Source organism: Ailuropoda melanoleuca, chromosome 5 (genome assembly GCF_002007445.2).
Source record: "Ailuropoda melanoleuca isolate Jingjing chromosome 5, ASM200744v2, whole genome shotgun sequence".
Taxonomy (NCBI): Eukaryota; Metazoa; Chordata; class Mammalia; order Carnivora; family Ursidae; genus Ailuropoda; species Ailuropoda melanoleuca.
This window is the reverse complement of record NC_048222.1, coordinates 30,111,507-30,136,620: the sequence shown is the minus strand read 5'-3', so window position 1 is coordinate 30,136,620 and position 25,114 is coordinate 30,111,507. Positions and strand designations below refer to the sequence as shown.

Genomic DNA, 25,114 nt, shown 5'->3' with positions numbered 1-25,114 from the left:
AGGACAAAGTAGAGAGAATCAAAGGTGATACTAAAGCCCGTGGACAATAAATAAGGAGATAACCTCCCTCCCTTCCTCACAGAGACAGAGAAAATCAAGCAGAGCCCTAGGCCTGCCATTCTGACTCCTCTCTCACTCTCTAGTCTCTGTTTCTTCCATGTTTGTAGGATCTGTGGCCATTAGGAACACCTTTCCTGGGACTGAGCCCTCTTAGAAAGGGACAGATGGGAAGCAGGGAATTGCCTGGAGTAGGAAGTAGGTAGGCATTTGAACTGGGAGGCTATTTTCTGCCCCTCATTCTGTGGTGATGGCCCTTCCCCCAAAGGCTGGTGGATAAGGTTTATCCCTTGCTGACCCCCACCCCTGCCTAGCCTAAGAGCCCTAGGCGATGGTGTGGGGGTTGGCACAGAGAGGAGGAGATTCAAGGGGCAGCCCCTCAGAGAGGAGGAGCTAGGAGAGAGCCAGGCACCAGGACCTCCAGGAGAGCCAGTGAGGCTGGGTAGCTGCTGGGGGAGGGGTGGGGGCCAGGCAGGGGGCTGGACTGGAAGAGGTCTGGAGAGGCTCAGGCCTGAGGCGGCTTTCAGCACTAGGAAGGGAAGGGGGGCCCGTGAGCAGCTTCCTTCCTGAGGTCAAGTTCCCCAAGCTGGTGGCAGACAGGACCCAGGCTACTCACCCCTACTTGGGGGAGGGGGCAGAGAGGGCAGTCTTCCACTTCACTCTTAGCATACCTGTCAACAGTCCTTCCCAGCAGGAAACCTCTCAACTCTGGCTGTCTGACCTACTGCCCCAGCCCTCCCTGTCTCCCCATCCTCTCTGCCAGCTGTTGGGCCAAAAGACACAAAGAAGGAACCCAGTCCTCTTTCCAGTCCTTCTTGTGACCAGGGGACACAGTCTGATGAATCATTATTTTCAGTATGGGTACCGTCCCTTTTTCCTCCCCCACTTCACCTTTCTCCCAGATCTGGCTTATTGAAAGGAAAAGAAATAGGACGGACAATCTGGGAAATTATACCATAATAATAGTTAACACAAGACGCTTACCATTTGTCAGGTACTGTTCTAAGTACTTTATATATAATTTATATACAACTGATTTTGTCCTTACGACAAGCACCATTATTGTAGTGGAACTGAGGCACAGACACTCAGTAACTTGCCCAGGATTGCAGAGCTGGGATCTGAACCCAGGTAGCCAGGCTCCAGCATCAGCGTTCCCAACTGCCACCTTCTTCTCCCTCTGACCAGTGTAGCCTTTCCACTTGGAAAGGTCTGGGGAATGTGGGTTAAGAAGGTTATGGAACACATCTGTGACCTTGTACACACACAGTCAGGGCTCAAATATCCTTCTAGACCCGGGGACAAATGAGAATGGCATGTTCATTAAGCAAGAGGGTTAGGGACCTGAAGGGGGATAGGAATGAGAGTAAGGAAAACAATGTAGGGTTGGGGCAGGAGGCACTGCCGCTTGAACTGAGGTGGGAAAAGCGGACAAGAGACAAGTGCTAGCCATGCCCTCAGTTCTTTCTAATCAGGACAGCCTCCAGGGGTCGAGGAGCTCCCATAATAGGTACTGTATCTCTGGTCCCAACCTCAGCCCCTTACCCCGATGCTCCTGTCCTCTGAGAGTCCTTACCTTTGCAGGTCTTCCTGTCTGGCTGCAGCATGAAGCCCACAGGGCAGCTGCAGTGGACGCCTGTGGCTGCATCATGGCACTTACTGTCACAGCCCCCGTTGTTGACAGCACAGGTCTCTGTTTAGGAGGGAGGTGGGGGATGGTAATTGGATTACTGGCTTGGAGGAGTCACAAACTCCAGGGGAGGAGAGTGCAGAGGCACACGAGGGAAGGCCTCAGCTGCCTCCCTGTGCTTTTGAAGGAGCATTCAGTGGAGGCTCCCAGCCCCCTTCCTCCCATCCGTCCCAGCCCCCATCCCCTCACGAGTGCAGCCAAGCAGTCCACTTCCCTGCCCCCTACTTGATTGAAACAAGGTGGACAGCAGTGAGGCAGGTACAAGCCAGAGCTGTCAGGCAGGAATGTGCTGAGGGAGTGGAGGAGGTGGAACGGGGAGGGCGCAGGGAGGGATGGGAGCTAAGGAAGGGTGGTTCTCAGCGCCAGGGAACAAGAAGTGACAGACAGGAGTCTCCTCCTTTTCCCACCAACTATCTCTATGGTGTCGGGTGGGATAGTCTTGGGAAGAGTGAGCCTAGTGATCCCTAAGGCAGTGGAGGGATGGCCACCAATTCATCTCTCCCTTCCTCCTTGCTCAGCTGTCTTAAAAAAAGATCCTGGTTCCAGGCCTGACTGCTCGTCCTCAGAGGAGAGGCACATCCTTGGTCATTTCCCAGCCCCTTCCTGGCTACCTCCAACTCCCCCCAAGCCTCTTTTTTAGTTCCAGGTGGAGATAAGTTGGCTGTTCTGTTGTTATTTTCCTTTCCTAATGGGGAGAGACTGTCTAGGTAGGAGAGGGGGGCAAAAGGAGAAAAAGAATCCAGAGGATGAGGCAGGGTGTAAGAAGGTAGATGAGAGCCAGAGAACCTCAAAGCTAAGTAAGTCTCTTTGGTTGTCCCCTCTTGACTGGTAAGTTCTCTCTTTGCTGACAGGGTCACAATAGGGGGAGTACGGATGGTCACTCTCCCTATTTTCTGAATTCAGAGCAGGACATAAACAAGCTTAAACTGCAGCTCAGGAGAGTCAGGTGAGCCCAGGGGAAAACCATCAGTTCAAATAGCGCAAGGCCCTGACCTAGGGACTCTGGAGGAGGCGCGGGCCATCCTCTGGGGGGCCTAGAGTTCTCCCATCAGAGAGACAAAATCCCAAGCCCTCTCCTAGGGAAGAAAGGAGAGTGGTTCTCTGAATCAAGGGAACTGAAAGAGGAAAGCAGCAGAGAATACTATCATCTTGAATCTTTGACTCCTAAAACCCAAGCCCAACCCTTGTCACCAAGGAGACAACCAAGGCAAGGGTTCTAGAGGAAGCCCAACTCTGCCTGTGGGTCCCCAGTCATGCCCTGGTTGCTCAAATGCCCAGGTTTGGGAGTAACCAAAGTGGGATCTCCTATGTGCCACTCCCACCCTAGTCTCCTGTGGTTCCCCGAGACCATGGGAAGAACCTGGGAGGGAACCTTGATTTCAGGCTCCAAGCCTCGTCATTCCCCCCAAGAGCGCTCTTAGCATAAGAAGAGGGCCCCCAAGCCCTGGAGTGGGGAGAGAGGAACAGAGATCCTGCGCCAAGACAAGGTAGGTTCAGAGGGATCCAGGATGGCGAGCAGCGGAGCTGGCACAACATCCATCCAGGTCAGACCAGGAAGCCGGGCATAGCTGCCCTCCCCTGTAGGGCAGCATTCGCCAGGCCAGGGTTGGGCCGGCAGGATGGCATAGCCTTAACCCTTTGCTCTTCGGGTCGCAGTATTAAACCACAGTTTAATCTGTGCTTGCTCTGCTCCGGGCACTTAGATGCTCTGCACACACTGTCTCCGTTTTCTGAGTAACCCTAAGGGAGAACTCTGTCTCCCTGTCTACAGAAGAGTAAACTGAGGATCAGAGAAGAAAGTAGCTTGCTGGAGGTCATACAGTTAGAAAGTAGCAGAGGCAGGATTCAAACTCAGGTCAGTCTAAATTCAGATGTCATGCTGGTACCCATAATGGTGGGACAGAATGACGAGTGATGCTATGAGCTGGTGTGGGTAAGAACCCAAGGACAAGGCCCCAAGGAAGGGATGGCCTCGAACTCTATCCCACCCCTATCTCAGCCACCTAATGGGCACAACGGGCAAGCTGGAGCTGCTGGGTCTTTTGCTGTGTAGAAGGCAGAGAGAGGGAGGGGGCAGATGGTTGGGAAGGGGTGAGGTGTTAGAAGGTGGGAGAGGGAGAAGGTGGCAGGAAGGAGCAGGAGAGGAGGAGAGGGAGAGGAACAAAGACAAAACCAACATGAAGGCTTCTGGGCCAGCTCTTGGGGACTCGGGTGTCCTGTCACCCACTGGGCCCAGTACCCAGGCTGCAGGGGAGCCCTGCTCGTAGGCTGGAGTCCAGTCAGGCTGGGCCCAGTGGGCATGCAGTTAGTGGGAGCCCCAGCAGGTTAGCCCTTCCCCTAGCAAGCCAGTGAGAGCAAGCGGAGAGAGCAGACATATTTACCATTAGAAACGGCCTGAGGGGGGACGTGCTGCTCTAGCCGCCTTTCCCCTGTTTAACATTGTAAAAAAGCTGTTTAGATGCTAGGCAGCAGCCACTGTGGCCCACTGGGCCCCAGCCCCCTCCCCGCCCTCCTCCACCCCTGTAGCCCCAAACCACTAGCCCCAAGTGATGAGCCCTGAGACTCCTACACTTAGCTCCCCTGCCTTGTTCTGCCTGGCATCCTCAAAGAATCCAGGCTCCCACCAGGTGACTGATGGAAAACAGAGTACCAGAGAGGGGCCATCATGGGCCCAGTAGCACACAGCATCCAAAGGCAGAGCTAGGATGCAATCTCAAATCTTACAAGGTGCCAAATCCCAAAGGGTGCTGACCCTTTTGGCTAAACTATACTGCCCTTTCCGTCTCCTCGCTAAATTTGAATGTCCTGGTGGCCCTGAACAATGACGTTTCCTCCTACCAGGGCTGGGGAGAAAAATGAGATTAGGGCAAGGCAAACTAAGTTCTACTGGAGAAAAGGAAGAGGAACTTGGGAAAAATACAACCGTGAACCCTTAGAGCTGCCTCATTTGCTCTCTTCTGCCTCGCTTGGCCATGGTCCAGAAGACAGAATGGGTCTTGCATTAGAGAAGAGCTCAAGCTTACTAGGGGTATTTTCAAAAGCAGCCATGCCCAGGACTATCTGAACAGAAGGCAACCAGAGAGGGACCTGGCTCCACATTCATGGGTCCGAGCTCTGTCCTGATACATGCAGCTTTTCTTTGGGGACCGCATGCAGTTTCTTTTGGGGGATTTTGGGGATGTGTGAGTGTGTCCAGGGGATGGTGGGAGGTTTAGGAAGCAGAAGAATTCGACTTATGAGGGGAAAAAAAATGAAAGGAGCTGGAACAAACCAGCTAGGAGAAGGCAACATGAAGACCTAAAAATGTCCCAGGGTCTTTGAAGGGTTAGTTCAGAGGGAAACGTGTAGCAGGAGAGAGTTTAATTAAAGAAGTTTAGAACCGTGTGTGTGAGTCACTGGAGCAGGTACTTGGAGGACACCTTTACGAGCATCATTTGCTCCCCTGTTCTTGTGTCTGGGGGTTAGGGCAATGCTGTCTGCAGAGACAGGCGGGGTCTCTGGAGAGAGATGGGAAGAGTCTGGTTCTTAAGCCTAATGTCACGTCTCTGACAAATACATAGAGCGACCGTGTTCACGCTTCCTTGTCCTCCGCATGTTGTAGCCCATGAGATGACCGGCATCCATAAATAGCCGTGCCCACAGAGCAAGCTTGCCCCTGCCTGGCTCCAGACACGGCCTTTCTCCCTGCCCAAACCCTTCCCTTTCATTTCCCACTTCTCCAGGGGGACAGCTTGTCCCATTGTCTTTCTCAGCACTTTGTGAGCACGTAGTAATTGGCCTTCACAAAAGTCCTAAAGACAGAAGGGGTGAGGAATTAAACTTCAGGAATCAAGGAATCAAACCCATCTATGGTACCTGAAGGTATGTGAGGTAAGGCCTGGGAATTCAGGAAAAGGGATCCAAATGTTAAGAAGGCCCCAACCAGGGCGAGAGGGATGGAAGGCTGGAGCTGGCGGGGTAGTGAAGGGCTGCAGGCAGAGGTGTGGAGGAGAGAGGAGGGGATGAGGGCTAGGGGGAGGGGAGTGGGCAGGGGTACACTGGACAGAGAGGAAGAAGAAGCCTGGAGTCAGGAAACCCCATTTGTCAGTTCAGGGCTGGTTGTTCCAGGAGAGAGCGCTGTGTCCCACCCTCAGTTCCAGAGCGGGGACGGTGGGCTATGACAGCTCCCTTCTTACCACACTAGTCCACCAGGGCCTTGGGTCAGGCTTCGTCAGCTCCATGGCCCCAGCTTTCCTCCCCCTCTCAAGCACAGCCTTGGTCAACAAGCATCTCTGCTAATTATTCCCACTTTGGCAACACTTTATCCTGGGTAAAGAGGATGGCGAGGGCCCCTGGGGGCAGGGCAGGAGAACTAATGGGCGGGGGAGAAGAGGGTGAGCCCTGCAAGCTCTCAGGTTGTCCCTCACTAGACCTGGCCTTGTCATCTGGCTCTTCAGTACACTCACCAGTCATTCTGCACCCAGCACCCTCCCCTGGTTCCCCAGGCCCCTACCTCCACCCCCCCCCATCCCAGCTGGACTCAAGTTCATGGGCCTCACCCACCGATGCACGTCTTTCCGTCGGTATGGAGCACAAACTTGACATGGCAACCGCACCGGGGACCCTGCTCTGTGTCATCGCACGTGTGCTGGCAGCCACCATTACCGTAGTTGCACGTCACTGTGCAGAGAGGGTGGGAGGCCTGTCAGCCTGCTGCTCCTTGGGCACCAGCGTTTTCCACAGCACGGAGACTGGCCCTCTGCTCTAGTTGCCTCTCCCATGCTCCCTTTTCCTCCCACGTCTTGCCGCCCAGTACCCATGCACTTCCTCTTTGTCTCTCCTTCTCCCCCATCGCCAACCCAGTTATCTCACATTTACAGTCCCGTTGGTTCTTGGTGAGCTCGAAGCCAGGGCGGCATTCACAGGCAATACCCCCTTTGGGTGTCTCCCGGCAAATGTGAGCACAGCCGTGGTTCTTGTTCATGCAATTCATTCCTTCTAAAAGGGAAGAGGAGGGAGGTGAGTGCTCCATATCCCTGGATGCCTAGAGGAAGAGAAACTAGTGGGACAGTGGGGCCTAGGAGATTCAGAGAATCCACTGAGGCTGCAACACAGGCAGGAGAGGACTCCCCCTCGCTAGCCCCCACCCCGCCCAGAGCTGGGTGCTAATGAGTGGGGCTCAGAGCCATTCTGAGTGATGTATGGGTATTGATACCCAGCCCCCCCAAACCCTGCACGAGCACCCTCTCCTTCAGACAACCAAAAAGTAGTGTCTAATAGTTATCCAGCACTGTGCTAGGTACTGGTGGCTTTAGGAAGGACCCAGAAAAGAAAACACAAAAAACAAAAAACACACATCTCTTGGGGTGCTTGGCTGGCTCAGTCGGTAGAGCATGTAACTCTTGATTTTGGGGTTGTGAATCTGAGGCCCACGTTGGGTGTGGAGATTACTTAAAAATAAAATCTTTAAAACAAACAAGTATTATCTCTTCCCTCAAAGAGCTTACCGTCAAACCAGGAAGAAGATAATAATAATGTGAGTGGGAGGTAATTGGTACTGATAATTACTATAAGATTTTTTTAAAGTAAACTCTACGCCCTGCGTGGGGCTCCAGCTCACACCCCGAGATCAAGAGTCGCATGCTCTACCAACTGAGCCAGCTGAGTGCCCCTCGTTACTGTAAGATTTTACTCAACAAATATTTATTAAGCTCCCACTACACGCAGAGCAGTATATTAGGTTCTGGAGATACAAAGATGAATTAGACATAGTCCCTGCCCTCAGGGATGTCACAGTTTTGGGGTGGGGGTAGGAGACAGAGTCACAGAAACAGACAATACCCCACTCTTCCTGCCTCACCCTCCTATCCAATGCAAGGAATAAGGAATGGGTAGGCCCTCAGATAACAGCAGCTTAGAGCTCAGCTGTCCACAATTAGGCACGACATCCACCTTGGATCTGGACACAGAGGGCGCCCCATAGTAACCTCAATCCCACACTGATCCCAACCCCAAATGAATTCCCCCAGATTTTCCTCTGACATGGTGTCTGTCCATGGAACCCTTAGGATGTGACTGGGTTGAGGGACAAGAGAGGAAGGAGCCAGTGGAGTTGAGGGTGAGACCTAGGGGGTATTGAGGGAAAACCCCCCCGCAGGTGGAGAGAAGCCTGGGAGTGCAGGGCTGGGCCCTCCCCGGTCATGGGCTGACCTTCTGGCCGCTGGATACAGGTGTGCTGGTTGTCGCTGAGGAAGAAGCCCTCCCGGCAGTGGCACTCATAGCTGCCCATCATGTTGACGCAGCTCTGCTGACAGCCACCATTGCCCTCGGCACACTCGTCCACATCTGTGTAGGATGGGTGGTTGGTGAGGCCATGGGGTGCAGGCCAGGGTCCGGAGTGTGCCCTGAGACCACACCCTCCCCACCCCAATGCAGCACCCAGTCTTAGGCCAGAAAGTTCTCACTCACTCATCAGCTAATAATGTTCCACTGCTCTTGAAGAGGCCACCCTAAGAGGGCAGAGCTGGGGAGCTAAGCCAGTGGAGAGAGGACAGTTGAACCTGCCTCTCTCAGGTGAAGACTTGCCTCCCTTTCCCTCACTTGTTGGAATTGGGTGTGAGAGCAGAGGAAATCAGGAAAGGAGCCAGGGCAAGAGGAAGAGAGATGACGATAAGGATGGAGATTGGCCAGGGAGAGGAGCTGGGGCAGTGATTGCAGCCAGGGAATGAGAGAACTTGGAACTGGCTCCAAGTGCAGGGAGAGCTGTGGCCATGGTGCTAGGTCTGGGGGGCAACATGGGTAAAGGCAGCAAGCCTCAACTCCTTGCAGGGCAGGGACCATTTCTGTGGACAGGCCACGGCCCCATCCTTCCTCCCCTCCCCCCAGGCCTGGGCTTGCTGCCACAGTCCCTAGCCTTTCTCCTATTTTGGTTTAACAAAACAGTCTGGTAGCTTGGCGGGGAGGGATGGGCGGAGAGCTGCCAGGCCACACCCTAATTACCACCCCAAATCGCCACCCCCCAGGTCCCAGAGCCAAGCTCATTCTGGGACTCCCACTTCAATGCCTTGACTCCATCTCTGTCCTACCTGCTGCCCTCCCAAGTCCCAAGCCCTTCTCGGTTTTTCTTGGCCAAGCAGGCTTCTGGGAGATTGGTCTCCAAACAGAGCAGCTGGAAATTGAGCTCCTGAGGCCCTCATCTGCCCCTCTCTTCCCATCTTGTCTGCCGAGCCTTGAAACCCTGTCTTTCCCCCTTCTGTCCAAGGGCAGAGGTGCACGGATCCAACAGGCTCCTGCCTGAGAGAGGTACCTGTTGTAAAGTCAGGGAGGTTTACTCTCCTTTGACTTATTCCTGTCCCTTCCCCCTCTCTCACTACAGCCCTGACTTCTCCCCATCCTTGTCTTCCCACTGTTGCCCCATCCTACAGTCCATCCTTCTGTTTGCTCTCTTCTAGTGCAACCTTGTGACTTTGCTGCTCTTTAGCCAAGTTTCTTCCTCCAATTCTCAGTGGGGAAACTGAGGCCCAGGGCATGGATGACTTAGGGTTCCCCTAAAAGCCAAAGGTAGAGTTGAGACTTTGAACCCCAACCCTAAGGGTAGGGTTAGGTAGACCTTGCTCCCCCTGACCCTTTCCATACCTACTCATTCTCTTATCTTCTAGTTTGTTCTCCTCAAGAGAACAAGACTTGGTGAGAATCAGGGGCTTAGAAAGGTCAAAGGCAACCAAAGAACTCAGAAGCTGATGTTTCCCGTCCTGCAGGAAACTAACTGTCCTGGTCAAAGGGTCATCGCTTCTCTTTCTGAAGGAGTCCCCAAAGAGGCCCTCACGGGTGACTGGGCAGAAGAGAAGTGAGGTCCTTCCCTCGTAGAAGAGGTGGCTATGGCTGGGGGGAAGGGCCCAGCAGGTCTCAGGCTGTAGAGGCCCTGGTGGGGAGTAGAAACCTATAAGCCTGGTCCAAAGATGGGATGTGACTGGGTCTAGAGGCAGCTGTGTAGGAGGCTCTCCTACACTAATGGAACCTCAGAGAATTCATCAGTTTGGTCAGGTGGGGAAGCAGCCTAGCTGCTTTTCTGGGCATCATTCCTCTTCTCTTCCTTTCCTGGTCTTCTAGTCTTCCAGTCTTCTACTTTTGTTTTGACACCAGAGAGGAAGAATTTGGAGAAGGACCCCTGGCTTCACATTTCAAATCCTTTTCTGCTATGGGGTTCAGTGTTTCTACTTGGGGAAGAATCTGACATGGTCCCAGTAATTTTCCAAAATGATAAGAGATCAAAGTTGAGTGGAATTCCCTAGAGATTCTCCTATCTCTGACCTAGTTCCTGGGTCAAAGATCAGGAGAGGAGAGGGAGAGCCTGGAGATTGTAGGACAAGCTGGAAGAAAACCAGTCTTTAAGGGTTAGAGGCTCCCCAGGCCCCCGGGGAGCAGCAACGTCGTCATCATCATCATCATCAAACCTTCCTCCCATTTATTGAATTGTGGAGCCAAATCACCTTCCCACCATGTTCTGCTCCCTACGGCTACAACCACTATTGTTATCTTCTGGCTCTTGCCCTGGGAGCACTTTCTAGCAGCATCTCCTCTGATGTTTTTCAACCAGCAGCAGGGTTATGTCATCCTCAGTGCCCAGTCTCAAAGGGGAGGTTGACCTTGTTCCCTATTTTGTGAGAATGCAGCTTTTTGATCACCTTCCTCTCCTTGCCCAGGAAATGGGAAATGCTGGAAATGCCTCCTTCCCACAAGACAGCCCCTCTGCTCACACCTCCTCTCCCTCTCCTTTGCTCACCCAGACAGTTGTGTCCGTCATGTGCCAGGTGGAATCCATCATAGCACGTGCATCGGTAATTGCCAGGGATGTTGACACAGTCGTGCACACAACCTGCATTATCTTCTCGTTCGCACTCATCCACGTCTGTGGGCAAAGAGGATCTGAGGCAGCTGGCCCAACACCATGCCCCCCACTGTCTACCCCTGGGCTCAGCCCTGTGGTTGTTTAAATGTGTGTGTGTGTGTGTGTGTGTGTGTGTGTGTGTGTGTGTGTATACATCTTCTCTGTGTGTGTATGTGTATTTACATAGTTACTTCCATAGCCTACAAACCATTTTGCATTTTGCTATTTTCATCTAAATTTAAGTCATAGGGGCTCCTGAGTAGCTCAGCTATTTAAGAGTCCGACTCTTGATTTTGGCTCAGGTCATAAGATCAAGCCCCGCATCAGGCTCCGCTCTGAGCATGCAGCCTGCTTAGGATTCTCACTTTCCCTCTCATTCTGCCCCTCCCCCACCCCTCTCTCCCTCTCTATAAATAAGTGAGTAAATAAATAAATAAAAATAAACTTAAGTCATAAACATTTTCGTCTCCACCCAATCTTTCTAATTACCACTATACATGGTTGCAGAATATTCCATTATGTTGCTAGATCCCTAATATTATTTTGTTTCTGTGAATTTCCCTTGAATAAATCCCTAAGAATAAAAGGTCAAAGGGTATAAATACCTTTTCTAGGTCAAAGGGTATAAATACCTTTTAAGATTCCTGCAAGGTATGACAAAATCACTTTTCAGTTTATAATGTCACCAAGAATTAATGAGTGTACCTTGTCCAGTAAAGTCTTACCAACACTGAAGGTCATACATTGAAAATAACATCTCAAGCGTGCTTTAATTATGAGAGGGGAAGAATGTGTTTGTTTATGGTATGAATTTCCCTTGGGGTAAACTGTTCTCATCGTATGTGGGAATGGTAGAAGGGTCTAAAGATGGAGGTTCCAATGGCAGGGCACCTGAGGCCTTAGTCCCATGATTCTGACCCCCCCCACCCAGCCAAGCTAGGAGGCTGTGAACCATTCCCAACCAGAGCCTCAGCTAGCCTCTATGGTGCCCTCCCTGGGAAAAACCCCCTCCCCCGCAGGGATTGCAGGCCTTACTGTCATGCGCAGTGTGGCCCAGGGCAGTGGCACTGATTTCCCTCTCAGGGCCCTCCCAGCCTCACCTTTGCAGTGTTTACCATCCCCTGTGTAGCCAGACTTGCAGATGCACTTGTACGACCGTGGAGTGTTCTGGCAGATAGCATCGATGTGGCAGTTGTCAGTCCCCTCCACACATTCGTCCACATCTGGCAGGGACAGAGGGAGCACGTGAGACCCTCTGTCAGTGCATCCCAAGGGGTGTTTTTTTTTCCCCAAGGGGTGTCTTGAAGGTGGTTCCCCAAGGGCAAAATGCCCTCTCCTCTAAAATAGAGATAGTGACCCCTCCAAGAGCAGGTGCTCTTTCACACCCTTCTGATTTCAGAGTGGGTCAGCTCTGTAATTCCAGGAATTCAGAAAACACCCCCACTCCCCTCAGAAATACTTAATCCATAATGACAGCTAAAATTCCATCATTTGAAACACTCCTCTTTGATTTAAAAACAAACAAAAACCCTTGGACCAAGTAGCACACTTACCTTGATTAGAAATATTCAGCTTAGTGTGAATTAGTTTACCTCTCTTAGGAGCAGGCTTGGTGGGGGGCGGGGGAGAAGAGGCATGGGGACAATGGCCTCTGGGAAAGTGGCAGGGTCCAGCAGCCCTCAGTAATGGAAGGAGAAGAAAGGGAGAAGACAGGGCACCCGAGAAATCCTTATCTGCCTCACAGTTTTGCTTGAGACCAGGCCTGCTCCCACTTGCCTCCCATGACGCCAAGAATCTTTAGAGGAAAGAAGTTCCATCTTGGAAGATTTCCCTCGGCCACTGTGCTGTCAACAGCAGAGGGACCAGGACCGGGCAGGGGCTGGTCCCAGCAACCCAAAGCCTGATCAGTGGGGCCCATGTGGCTCTCCAGCAGACTCTAGCTCGTCTAGCCCACCAACCTGAATTCTTCCATCTAACCCAAGGTACTCTTCTTGCTCCTGGCTCTCACTCTGACACGAGGTGCTCCTCACAGAGCTATGCTGAAGGAGGAGGCCACCCAAGATCTAGCAAAAAAAGAGGATGGCTCTGAAAGACAGAGCAAAGAAAATCATTTATCATCTTTGGGCAGAAGATTCCAACTCCTGCAGCAACGCTACGGTGCGCATAAAGCAGCTAAAATATGCACCGTGTTGCATTCAGTTGAAAATGTTTTACGGGGTGTGTTTGTGAAAGGCACTGTGCTGAAGGCTGTGGAGGCCCCGAGGTGACTCGGCCCAGCCAGAAGTAAGTAACATGAGGTGTGGTTGAGTGCCACAGAGACATCAGACAGAAGGTGAGGGGTCCTCAACCCTGGCTACACATCATCAGAGTTAACTCCCCTCGGAGATGCCCAGTGCCATCCCCAGAGGTCCTGGTCAGCGAGCCCACGGTATTTTTCGAAAGGTCCCCTGGTGAGTCTACTGTGCAGCCAGGCTTGAGAATCCCTGTGAAAAGGAAGATCAGAGGAGGAAGAGGCTACTTCTCGCTGTGAACTGGGGAATCCACATGTGGAGGTAGCCACCTGCAAATCAAGAAATGGGATTTGCCATCAAGACAGTGGACTGTAGTGTTGCCTGGCTTTTGTTAAAATGCAGATCCTCAGGCCTTGTCGCCACGCTACAGAATCCAAATCCTTAAGGTGCTTGATAGATTTTTACTGAATGTGAATGAACGAGTGGACCAGTAATCACTCCAATTTATAGACACCCAGGAGTCCTAGCTTGAAACAGTGAATTGTCCTCTGCTTTCATATTTCAAGCAGTACTTCGGGGTCAGAACCGAGGTTTTCTGGGACAAAGAAGAGAACTGAAATTTGGAAGAGTGCCCCCAAACATCCTGCCTCAGATCTTCTGGGCTTCCATTCAGCTCTGTACTCCCAACTCTCTCCGACCCCTCTGCAGTACCCCCCACACCCGGTGAGCACAGCTGCTGTCACTCACACTTACTCTCCGCCTCACTCAGGCTCTGCGGAAACGGTGTCTGCCTGCTGGCCCATCCGGGGAACTCATCCCCACGTGAAAGAACACAGAAGGGGGGCATGAAGACTAGTTCATTAGAGAGGGCAGGAAGGATAGTAGAGAGTCGAGAGTAAGAGGCTGTGTGGAGTTAGTAGGTCCAACTGTTGGAGAATATATGGTACAAAGAAATGTATTCTCATAAAAAGAGCCTAAGCTCTGAAACCAGTCAGTTCCAGATTCAAATCCAGCTCTACCTCTCTAGGGAGACTTTTCTGATTCTCTTATTTCTTCCCCTTTAAAATGGGGTTTATTCCTCCTCATGAGAGTCTGAACAGTTAATGAGACAATCTCTGTAAAGTTCCTAATAAAATATCTGGAAAATGGTAGGTTCCTGATGTACAGAAGCTGGTTCAGACAACAGATGCTCTAGGACTGTGCTGTCTGTGATGGTAGCCATGAAGCACATAATTAATTCAAAATTCAGTCGCTCAGTTGCACTAGGCCAAGTGCTCAATGACCATATGTGGCTAATGGCCACCACTAACGGATAGCATTTCCAACATCACAGGAAGTTCTATTGGAGCACTGCTCTTGGAGACAGTAAGGGATACTCCTAGGTCTGGGTGGACCAAAAAACTTCCTGAGCAGTGGGATTCAAGTTGAGTTTTGGAGAATGGATAAGCATTTGACCATCAGGAAATTTCAAGTGTGGCTAAACACATGAAGAAAGACAAGGCACCCAGAAGTCCAAGTCCTTATTCTCTGTCCCCACATTTATACATGCCCTTGTGAGTCTTCAAGGCTGGCATGGGGCACTGGACAATCCCAGTGACAAATGGTCATTCTGTCCATCCTGCTTCGAGCCCTCTTCTGTCTCTCACCATCCCTTCCCCAGCAGCCAGCAGGGCAATTTGGAAATCCATCAGGAAGCCCTTCCTCTAGGGCCATCTCAGAGGGACATGCCTGTCTCCGAATCACTGGGTGCTTTGCTGGAGTCTGCACCAGGCTATCTGGGTTCTCAGCTCTTTGCTTTGCCTCCAGTTTAGTGCTTACTAGGACCAGAGTGGCCCTGATGCTGATGGCAGCAAACCCAGGCTTCCCGGCAGAGCCTATAGAACCTTCCAGCAGCTGGGCTCTTCCCACCATCCTACCCACTCCCTCATCACCCTGCTCACAGTGCTTAACCCTCTCCAGCCAAGAGTCTCTGCCCAGGAAGACTTTTTCTCTTACCTCCTCTCTCTACAATGTCTAAGCATCCTGCCCCGTCCAAGCATTCACACACATCTCGTTCTTCACTATTGAGATGCAGTCCTCTTTTCTAGCCACACTGTTCCCAGCTTCCCAAATCTGGCTCAAAATTGTCTTCCCCAAAGCTCTTCCTGATAAGCCCCCTTCCTAAAGAGTTCCTGGTCCTAGGGGACTCAGCCTGCCTCCGCTCACTTGCTGCCATTGCTGAATTGCGCTGCTAATGCCATCAGGCCCTCTTGTGCGGCATGTTTAGCTTCCCTCGCTTGGTTGGTCACATTGAGGATGGGATCCTTCAACCATTTGAATGGAATCTTGAAGCAGTTCAGGCCTAAAGCAGAGCTCTGAGGGATGCCTGCTGGCTCAGTCGGTTGGGTGCCCAATTGTTGTGCCCTGGTCATGATCTCAGGGTCGTGAGATTGAGCATCGCGTCAGGCTCTGTGCTGGGCATGGAGCCTACTTGAGATTCTCTCTCTCCCTCTGCCCCACCCCCTCTAAAAGCAAACAAACAAAACGGAGCTCTGAAAAAGGGCCCCCCATTATATCCAGTGTCTCCTCCTTTTGCCAGTTCATTCTTTCAGAGCTCCCTTCCACCACATCTCTCCACCCACGATTTGTCTGTGCAGGGATCCCTTCGATAACCATAGGCATATAGTCTCATCATAGCTCTGAGGGAGCAAGTATTTACTACTGGCCTGAGAAACAAGTTGATGCTAGTTGGACATGGATTGGTCTAGACCCGTGGTTCTCAACCCTGGCTGCACACTGGGATTCCCTTGGGGCCTTTTAAAAAATGTGGATGTCTAGGCACTCTCCTACACGAGCTGCATCAGGATCTCCAGGGTGAGGCTGGGCTGGGCTGCTGTCTGTCTTCCTTTCCCATCTCAGATAATGTGAGTAGACCATTTGCTCGAGGTGGGAAGATACTGGGGGCACCAAGATGACAGAATGTTTGAGAAAAGGGATTCTGGAGTGATACTGTGTCAGTGCAGATGCCAGCTCCACCCATGTCTGTGTGGTCCTGGGCCCTCCTCTGTAAATGTCTCATAATAATAGCACCTCCTCACAGGGCTATCATGAGCATCAGATGAGTTAATAGCTGTCAAGTACTTAGCACTGCAGTGCAGGCATATAGTAAGTGCTCAGAAAGCTCTGCTATTTTTATTCCTTCTGTCTAACTTTCTCCCCAGTATCATTTCTGAACCCCCTCTCTGCTCCTCCTTCCTCTTACCAAAGCCCCATTTCAGGCCTGGTGTAGGGACGTGCAGCACCAGGAGAACAAGCGATGGTACAGGGAATGTTGGGGAGACACACCCCTGAAGGTACGTTCTCCAACGTCTACTGCACCCATGCTGGGAACTGTCCAAAGAGAGGGATGAAGTGGGTTAGGGGCCAGCTGGGAACCAAAAAGCTGCCCCCCACGATCCCTCGTGAGGGCTATCCTTTTGTGCCTTTACCCCACCCCCAGGTAATGGGGCTGGATCAGAAGCTGAACTGGGGGAGAGTGGTAGCTGCAGCGATACCCCAGATGAGTCAAGACCTCTGTGCCTCACCCTCTCCTGGCATGAATGCGTGGGTCTAACTGCCGCAGCTTTCCCAATGCCATCTGACATTTCTGCTGGCTTTGCTTCCGCACCTAGCAGAACACTCCGTGAACTCTGCTAAATGTAGGGAAGGAGGGGTGGTGGGATGTGGGGGTGGCGTTTAGAGGGTGAGAGGGCAGACCAGACTAGAAAGGGTGGAGTATTTGACCATGGGCAGTCCTAGATTCCCTCTGAGGATGGGGAAGTATACCCCAAAAGGGAAGCAGGAGGGACCCCCAAGGAAACACTTCCATCTGCTTCAAAATTTTGCCCAGGTCCAGCTGAGGAATAACAACAAATAGAAATGAGCAGAATGCAGGCTGCAGATAAGCAGACACCCCTGGGGAGAGTCCACCCGCCCCTACCACTCACAACGGCAGGTTTGCTGGGCCCAGTGAGGAGGTCCAAAGCAGCCTGCCTGGTGTCTTAATGGGCCTGCATGACTGTGACAACCTTCCTGCCCAAGCCGGGTTAGCCCCGGATGACTGGGCCGAGTGCAGGCTCTCTGATTGCCTGACCAATCACTGTCTTGTGATGCCTCTTACACGATGCCTTGTACCATTATTTAACTTCTGGTTCATGTGCAGTATCTTCCTCCTGAAACCTCCCTGAGGCCATGGCTTCTTAATCTTTGAAATCCACATGGCAGCTGGGAACTGATTATATGCATTCGGCCATTCAACAAAGAGTTACCAAGCATTTGCGACATGCCAAACACTGTGCTAGGAGCGGGGCATCCAGCAATGAATAAGACAGACGGATATACTAAAGGCATTTAGTAAATATTTGTAAAACAGATGGGTGGGTGGATGGATGGATAGATGGATGGGTTGGTGGGTGAGTAGATGAGGTCCATATTTGTGTCATCTTCCTAGTTCTATGTTACCACAAGGAAAAAGCTTTTTATTTTCCTGTGACCCCACAGTTGTTCTAGGTGGGGGGCAGTCCTAGGAAATTTAGTCTTAAATTAAGGGTAGGGGGATAGGAAACTCAGAGAAAGTAAGAGACCCACTTAAATGCATTCATTTGGTGATGCAGAGGCCGGAAGAGACTGGGACCAATGAATCCAGGGTAGGATTCATAGGGATCTGATAGGACTCATAGGCTCTCAGGGTCTTCAGCTATTATCTGGAGCTGCTCAGGCATCTCTTTGGAACATGCTTGTCCAGTAGATGCCCCCCAGCCCAGTGCTAAGTTGCACATGACCATGGGGCACCAGGGTCCACCTGAAAGCAACATACCATTGCTGCTCCTGGTCAGTTCTCTTATCCTTTCCTCCATGTTGCCTCCCACATGTAAGTAACACCAAAGTAGAACCAGCCCGGGCTTCGGCCATGACACCCTGACCTGTATATGTGTGCCTGTGCTCTCCCTCTAGATTAAAAGGGCAAGTAGGGAAACTGGCGGAGCCTGGCTTCCCCGCTCGGGCTTCTCAGGTTATCTTCCCAACTTGGAACCGGGCTGAGAGTCTGTGACCTCAGCTGGAGCCTGGGCCCATCCTTGGCGTGGACAAAGCATAGGCAGGGGTAAGGAAGACCTGGAGAGAGTCTAGGAAACCGCACAAATGACCCCAACAAGAGGAGACAGAGCACTTTCTTCCTTTTTAAAAAAGGACCCTTCCTCTTATATGAGCTGAGCCTGCTTGACTGAAGAGCAAGGAAAAGCAGCTGGTGCTCAGTGCCCGGAAGGGAGTGGGGCTGAACCTGAGAGCTCTGTCACCCATTAAGAGGCCATGATGAGTGTCTCTAAGTCCTACCACCTTATCCCTAAACCAGCTCCTTGTTCATTTAAAGGTACACCAAATGGACAAGAATTTTCTCCTTTTCAATGTGGACGGAATCAACCCTGAGTCAGAGGCCTTTTGAGGATGAGTAGGTAGGGAATCCTTGGCTAGGGAGGAAAGAACAGAACGCTGGAGAGAGAGGGACAGGGAGGCAGGCAGTGGGCCAAGGCAGGTTCCAGCTTCATGATTATCCGTCTTATCTCTTTACACGGATGGAGAAAATGACAGCATGAACAATGACGGTGTTAGATGGTGCATAATTCTGTGTGTGGAGCTTTCACCCAGGCTTTTTCACATGGGCCTCAAATGGTCCTGTCTCACACCACGTAGATGGGGAACAAGCCCAGAGAGGGCAAGCACGAACAGCTTGTGCAGGGTGAGACCCCAGGTCTTCTGACTCCCAGTCTAGTGCTTGCTCACTGTTCACTATCGTCCAGAAACACCCGGGGGAGGAATCCCTGCCTTAGTCATTGTCGTGCCTCCCCTGACCCCAACTCAGCATGGAGTTCAGGCACGAAGCAAGCTGAGCTATGTCTGATACATAACCATGGAAATGCCTGGAACTGACATTTGGATGTTCCTGGTTGGAGAGCCACAGCAGGCATGCGGATGCTCTGAGACTTTGGGCGTGGGGGTGGCTGGAAAGAGGGCAGGGCCGAGTGGCAGGCAGGGCAGGAGGGCAGTGCAACATGGTGGGCGCAGACAGAGCTGCAAGGAGGACGGGGTGGGCAGCTCGGCAGTGGGCAGGTGTCTCCAACTTGGATTCACTATGCTGGGCCAAGCAGCTGGTTAGAAACAAAAACAAACACCAGGGATACAGGTTCCTGCTGTTAACAGCTTCAAACCGCCAGAGGAAAACTCCAAATAAATATAATTAGAAACTTGTAAAAACGTCCTCTCTGTAAACTTGCTCCCCAGGGTCTATCCTTTAAGCTCCCCCTCTCTTCCAGCTCCACCCCCCCCACCATGCCCACATACCCTGACACTCCGCCCTCACCCAGGGATTTCTTAGATCTCTTTCCTTATTCTGGATCTTCCCTCCAGCCTGGCAGCTCCTGCCCAGGTCTCTCCTTAGCTTGGCGCCATCAGGGACCAGATGTGGACAGCCCCTGGCCTGGGGCTCCGAAATCCAAACCCCACAGCTCTCTCTAGGGCTATGGGTACAGCTGCAAGGAAACCATAGGTAAGAGTGAGGGCCACAGTGCCCTATTTAGGGGTCATCTCTTCACCTCTGGGGCCCAACCCTATAGCAACTACAAAACAGTACCTTGGTCTGAAAGGGGGAGATGTTTCGGCTGGAGGATACAGAGGGCCAGTCTTGGAGCTGAGAACATACGGTGCAGGACCAGGGACTGCGGCCTCGGGGCCCTGCCCAGATAGTATTCAGTTCCCAGAACCACCATTGCAGCTCCACCTCCCAAAGTTGTTGGATACACACACACCATGCACAGAAACACACACTTTTTTTGTAGGGGCTCTTAACAAGGGGAGAGACTACTTAAGGACACAGAACAATTGGGTACTTGGGGCCCCAGGAAACTGGGGTGTGAGAAGAAAGGAGGAGTAGCCAAGTGACAGACTGGGGCAGGGAGCAGTAGAGGCAGGTCCAGGGAGAAGAGGGCCTGAGTGTCAGGCAGGAAGGCCCGAGGAGGCCTGGGGGCAGGACCGAGGCTTGCTACAGTGTCTTCTGCCTTCTAGCAGGAAGGATTTCGATGAGATGTGCAGAATCTCAGAGCTGAAAGGGACCCTTCTGAGACTCTAGTCCATTTTACAAGCGAGGAAGGGAATTTCAGTGATTTCCTCAGAGGCCCCAATCCTCAGGCTCTGTGCTACCAACCCACTGGCACGAGACGCCCCAGCACATGCCATTTGGAGCTGGCAGTATGCGGGCATGGGAGGATTGTGGCCAGTCTGGAGACAGAGGGGCCAGTGGGGGGAGGGGAGGGTCTGAGTCCCCTCTTAGCCCAGCTGCCTATCTCCTCTACCCCTCAGATACCCCTGAGTTAGCCGTTGTATCACTTCTCCCCCCAAGGCCCAGCCGGCCCTCTGTTTCCAGACTCCTGTCTTATAACTGAGCCTGAAGAAGCTGTCCCCAGGTCTGGGCCTCTTGCGGGCACTGCCAGCCTCAGAGCCGCTCTGCAGTTTCCAGCCCTGACAGGGACTCTTTCTTATAAGTGGTCATGTGCTAGGGGTACGGGACGTCAAGGGAGGCCCACACCCTGACACGCGGGGACCAGAGCCGGGGGCAGGACTGGGGTGAGTTCAGGCAGCAAGCTCCTCCACCTCCATCTTTGCAAGAGGGTCTGAAACCATCCGTTCCCTTCCCCCACCTTCAATCTGAGGCACTGGACCAAGCCATTCCACTTCTTGACTTCTCCAATGAAAACAAAATGCACACTGCCCTGCTTCCTTTTTCCTCTCACCGGAGCACTGCGCTCACACACACACACGGGTGGATACACACACACACACACACACCCTGAATCATGCACACACGCACGCTCGCACGCCCCAGTGAATGCACACCTCGCATTCCCAAACTCACATCCAGGGCCTGGTCCTTTTACAACAGGTCCCGGCCGCTTGCATCTCAAACCGGTTCTCATGCTCTCAGATTCCTGAAGGTTTCAGAAAACAATCTCATTTAGGGGTGGCTGATAACTTTCTTCTTTCTCTGCCTGTGGTAATTCTGGCCTCGGTGTCTTCTGCTCCCCTTTCTCTCATTTCACTCTGCAGAGACTCAGGGGATGAGGGGTAAGAAGTGGAGAAGTGCTCCCCTGGCCCCAGGCTTTCCTCACCTCCCCAGGGGACATGTCACTGAGAGAAGAGAGGTCAAAGGGATTCCTGAGGAATTTCTAAGCAGTCCACCCCTCTTCTCCAGCCTTCTGGAAAAATGGAGGGTGGGGGGAGACAGGCTTAGAAGCGACTGATTGAAGACCAGGATCCAAGAGTGGGAACTGACTCTCTCTCTCTCTCTGTCTCCCCAGTGTGGCCTGGATGGGGCACGGGCAATAGCCGGCTGCCCACGGGGCCACCCTCACCCGCTGACACGATTATGGTTTTCATTTCATATTTTGGAGGGAGGGGCTAGGAGGAACAGTCCCCTCACTGTAAGAGCTGGCCACAGGAGCCCAGGGAAGCGGGAGGAGAGGAAATAGCCACATTAAAGAGGAAGAGGGGTGGGGGAAAGAAAGAGAGAGACACACATACACCCAGACAGAGACCCGGAGAGACGCGCGGAGACAGAGAGACACTGTTTGCCGCCAGATGAAAGCTCTCAGTCCCAGGGCTGGTGTTACTTGGAAATTCTAAATACACGACTTTATCGGCATTTTATCCCTAATGAGAAGAGAAAACAACCAGGTAAACTAAACGGCCAGGCTGGCTCTCCCTGAGCCCGCCCTGGGGACAAGTTTTCCCCGGGAGGCCAGGAGACCTTTTCATTCAGCTGTAACCTGAGCCCTAAGCAAGGATTAGGTCTTTTTAACCACTGCTGCACCCCCCCCCCCAAGAAAAAGCAAAGCAAATTAATGCTTTTAAGTTAACAATTATCTTGGTTATCCAGTCTGTCTACTTTAAAACACACAGACAGGCATTTGAAAAACACTCAAAACCATGAACCCTCATGCTCACTCACTCCCAGTCACACGAGCTTACCCCCCACTCATCCACACACAGTTCTCAAAGACACAAAAATGTACGAATCCAAGTCACAAGAGACACAGACACCCAGCTACATCACCTGTGGGTGATGGTGGCGAACATCTCTCACACACACATGCACACTCACCTGCACACTCAGGGCTCCCTTCCTTGTCCCTCCTGTCTCCCTATCCCTTTCCACTTTGGTTCTTGGGGGGGGGGGTGGATGGAATCTCTGGAGAAAAGGCACTGAAGTATAGTAACTGTAATATATATATATGCTATACGCAGAGGTATAATAACTGCATAAGATATTTGCCAAGAGTCTTTGTAATTTAAAGAGACCCACTAGAGCTTCATTTAAAAGCATATGGCATTGAAGGCACACCTGCTGGCCCTGGTGATACCCAGGAGATATATCTGGGAGGAAGGGATGTCCACAGCACTCCATCTAGGGGTAAAGCTGCCCTATCCCCTCAGTACTTGTCTTTCCCAGGGCACTGGCCTGCAGATTTGGGTCCAGAGACATCCCTCTAACCCAACAGACCTGTCATTAGGCAATCTCTGGCTGACCACGTTAATATAGTTCCTGAACAGCAGTGTCAAAGGTAGCTGAAATGACAGGCTTAGATTCTATGCCAGGCTAGACTCATGGATCGGAAGGAAGGAAGGTGCAGAGGAATTGCGGTCCAGTCAGAGCGAGTGTGGCCTGAATATAAGTAGTGAACAAAACTATGAGGATTTAAGTTCCTTGAGGGCAGAGGCCTCCGATCTAGCTGCATTCCCCACCCGCAGCAGCACCCAGCAGGGTGTCTGATGGAAGAGGGAGCCCCAGAGCACCTTGGAGGGGTTATGAGTCCTTCAATCCCTGCAGGATAAGCTGATCTCCCCTTGGCACCTGTCCCTTCTAGGAGTCTCCATCAGCCCTGGGAACCCCCCTGAATATACTGTTTGCTCCCCCCTTTGCCCCCAGCCCCCCACTCTCACTAGACCACTACAGACACTGGCTCCAACTTGAAAGAGGCCCTTATCTTGTCTCTAGATTACTGAATGAAATCTGTTCCTTCCTTCAGACTAAACTCCCTAGCTAATTCCATGTTATGAGTAAGTCAGCACACACTACAAAAGCCAGCTTTGTTTATGAAAACACAAGCAAATCCACAGTGGGAGAGGGGCTGCTCCCAGGCTGGGGGTGGCAGTGGCAGTGGGCTGTCTGGAACCAGGACTGGAGAAGAGGCTGTTTGGGGTTGGAAGGGGGTGGGGGTGGGGTCTGGTATGTGACAGCTGCGGATCTCCACTACTTGGGTTCTGTTAAAGGACAGGTTGGAGGAAGAAGGAGGTAGTTGAAGAGGCAGTGTTTGGGAGAAGAGACTGGCGTTGATATAACACCTTCCTTTTACCAGAGTGGGAGCCCATCCAGCACACAAGAGCAGCTTAAGAGCCAGGCACTCAGGCTCCAGGACACAGCGACCTGACTGCCAGAGACTCAGGCTTCCCCAACTCCCAAGTTCAACTTTCCCTTCTGGCTCAGCCACTTCCACACCCCAGCTTGGCTTCAGGAGCCCCTGGGACAATAGGCAGAATCATATCCTCAGCAAAGCCTTGCCAGGAGGAATTTTCTTTTTGTCCATATAAATCTCTTCCTGGGTGAGGACATGATGGGGAAAGGGTGCAGCAAGAGGTCAAGGGGGAGGGGAGGCAGTCCCCAAGAGAACTGTAGCCCACCAGCCTGCTTTCTGCCAGGAAAGCCTTGGGACTAGCCAGGCAATGAGCCTGGGGTCAGGGATGGGGGCTGGAGGGCCTCCCTGTCTCTCTTTAATTCCTAGAGGGATCTGTCAGAGCTCCCCGGCCTGGAATTTTACTTTGTTATTTTAATGCAATTCTGACCTGGATTTAAATGGAATTGGAAACCCGAGGCCTTAATAAATAAATATTATGATAAGAAATGAAAGCCATGCAAGACGAAAGAGATTTCCCCCCAAAGAGGCAGAAAGCGACATTCTTGCTGGGAGCCAGTCAGAAATTTTCTTCTCTTCTTCAGCCCCCTACCATCCAGTGAGAGCCGAGCTGGTCTTTCCAGAAAAGATCCTATTTTTCTTTAACATTTTTCTACTGATAAGACAACAACTTGGAAATTTTGTCTGACTTTGCACGAGGGTTGGGGGTGAGGGGAAGAAATACATGGCGTGGCTGAAAAGTTTCATTCTCTCAGTCTCTCCAGGCCACAGCTTAAGTTTCTGGCAATGTCTGAGAGAAGAAAAGATTCTCTCTCCTACTCTTGGAGGACAAAAAGTCTTTCGAAGATGCTGGGGTGGCAGTGAAGTCGGGCAGAATTCTGAGGTGCGTGGCGACTTCTGCCCAGGGCCCCCCAAACTTCTCACTCCTCCGTGTCGTTCCTGGCTCTTCCAGCCTTTCGCCCGGGACGCAGCGCCCAGAGGTCAGGTCCCCAGCCGGAGTGCGGGTGCACGGTGCTGGGTTCTGACAGCGGCACGCTTCCCAGCACCTGCCCTGCCCCACGGAAATCGCGCCCCCGCCCTCAGGCCCCGCAGCCCCGGCAGCCCCGCCGCCGCGCGCCCCTCCTTCCTTACCTTGCGCGGCTTTGCTATGCTGGGCGGCGCGGGCGTGGACCAGCAGGACGAGCAGGCAGAGCCCGGGCACGCGCCCCGAGCCCATGGCTGGAGCCACCGGCGGCCGGGCGGCCGGGGCCGGTCTCGCAGCCCCGGGAGGGCGGAAGCCGGCAGGGCCCCCGCGCGCCAGAGGGGGGAGGGGAGGGGGCGCCGCCGGGGCCGGGCGGGGGGCTGCGGACGCGGGGCGCGGACCGCGGTGCCCTCGGCGGGAGGCTCCCGATGCTGCCGGCTTCTCCCGGCCCGACGCCGGGGAGAGCGAGGCGGAGAGCGCGACGAGGCTGGGGGCGCCCGGCGCCAATGACGGAGGGGAAACCCGCCCTCTCCGAACCGGGCTCTGCTAGCGGCGGCGGCGGCGGGGCTGCTCCGTATAATCCCACCCAATTCCCAGCTTCGCCCGGAGAGAGCTGCAGCCGGAGAGCGCGCAGAGCCCGAGCGAGGGACCTGAGAAAGGGGAGGGGAAACGCAGCGCCAGAAACACGCCCTTTCTGCCTCTCTTTCTTCCTCTCTCGCTCTTTCTCCGTCTCTCAGGCTCCGTCTCTTTTTCTTCGCCTTTCTCCTCCTCCTTCTCCTCCTCGCTCCTTTTCGTTTTCTTCCTCCTCCCCCTCCTCCTCCACCACCTCCTTTT

The 25,114-nt window shown here is 52.7% G+C and overlaps 1 protein-coding gene across 2 annotated transcripts in view; it reads right to left on the bottom strand.

The window, feature by feature from the left end:
* Window positions 1–24,888, bottom strand: part of SCUBE3 (signal peptide, CUB domain and EGF like domain containing 3) — a 34,580-nt gene extending 9,692 nt beyond the window's left edge. The window contains exons 1-8 of one of the 2 annotated variants that reach the window (XM_034660585.1): window positions 24,451–24,888; window positions 11,714–11,836; window positions 10,509–10,634; window positions 7,937–8,071; window positions 6,599–6,724; window positions 6,290–6,406; window positions 4,129–4,176; window positions 1,634–1,750 (exon numbers count right to left, since the gene is read on the bottom strand). In XM_034660585.1, the coding sequence (XP_034516476.1) occupies window positions 1,634–1,750; window positions 4,129–4,176; window positions 6,290–6,406; window positions 6,599–6,724; window positions 7,937–8,071; window positions 10,509–10,634; window positions 11,714–11,836; window positions 24,451–24,535 (877 nt within the window). In that variant the 5' untranslated portion in view covers window positions 24,536–24,888. The remainder of the gene's footprint in view (window positions 1–1,633; window positions 1,751–4,128; window positions 4,177–6,289; window positions 6,407–6,598; window positions 6,725–7,936; window positions 8,072–10,508; window positions 10,635–11,713; window positions 11,837–24,450) is intronic. The other variant, XM_034660586.1, reaches the window with a different exon arrangement.
* Between the last annotated feature and the right edge of the window lie 226 nt (window positions 24,889–25,114).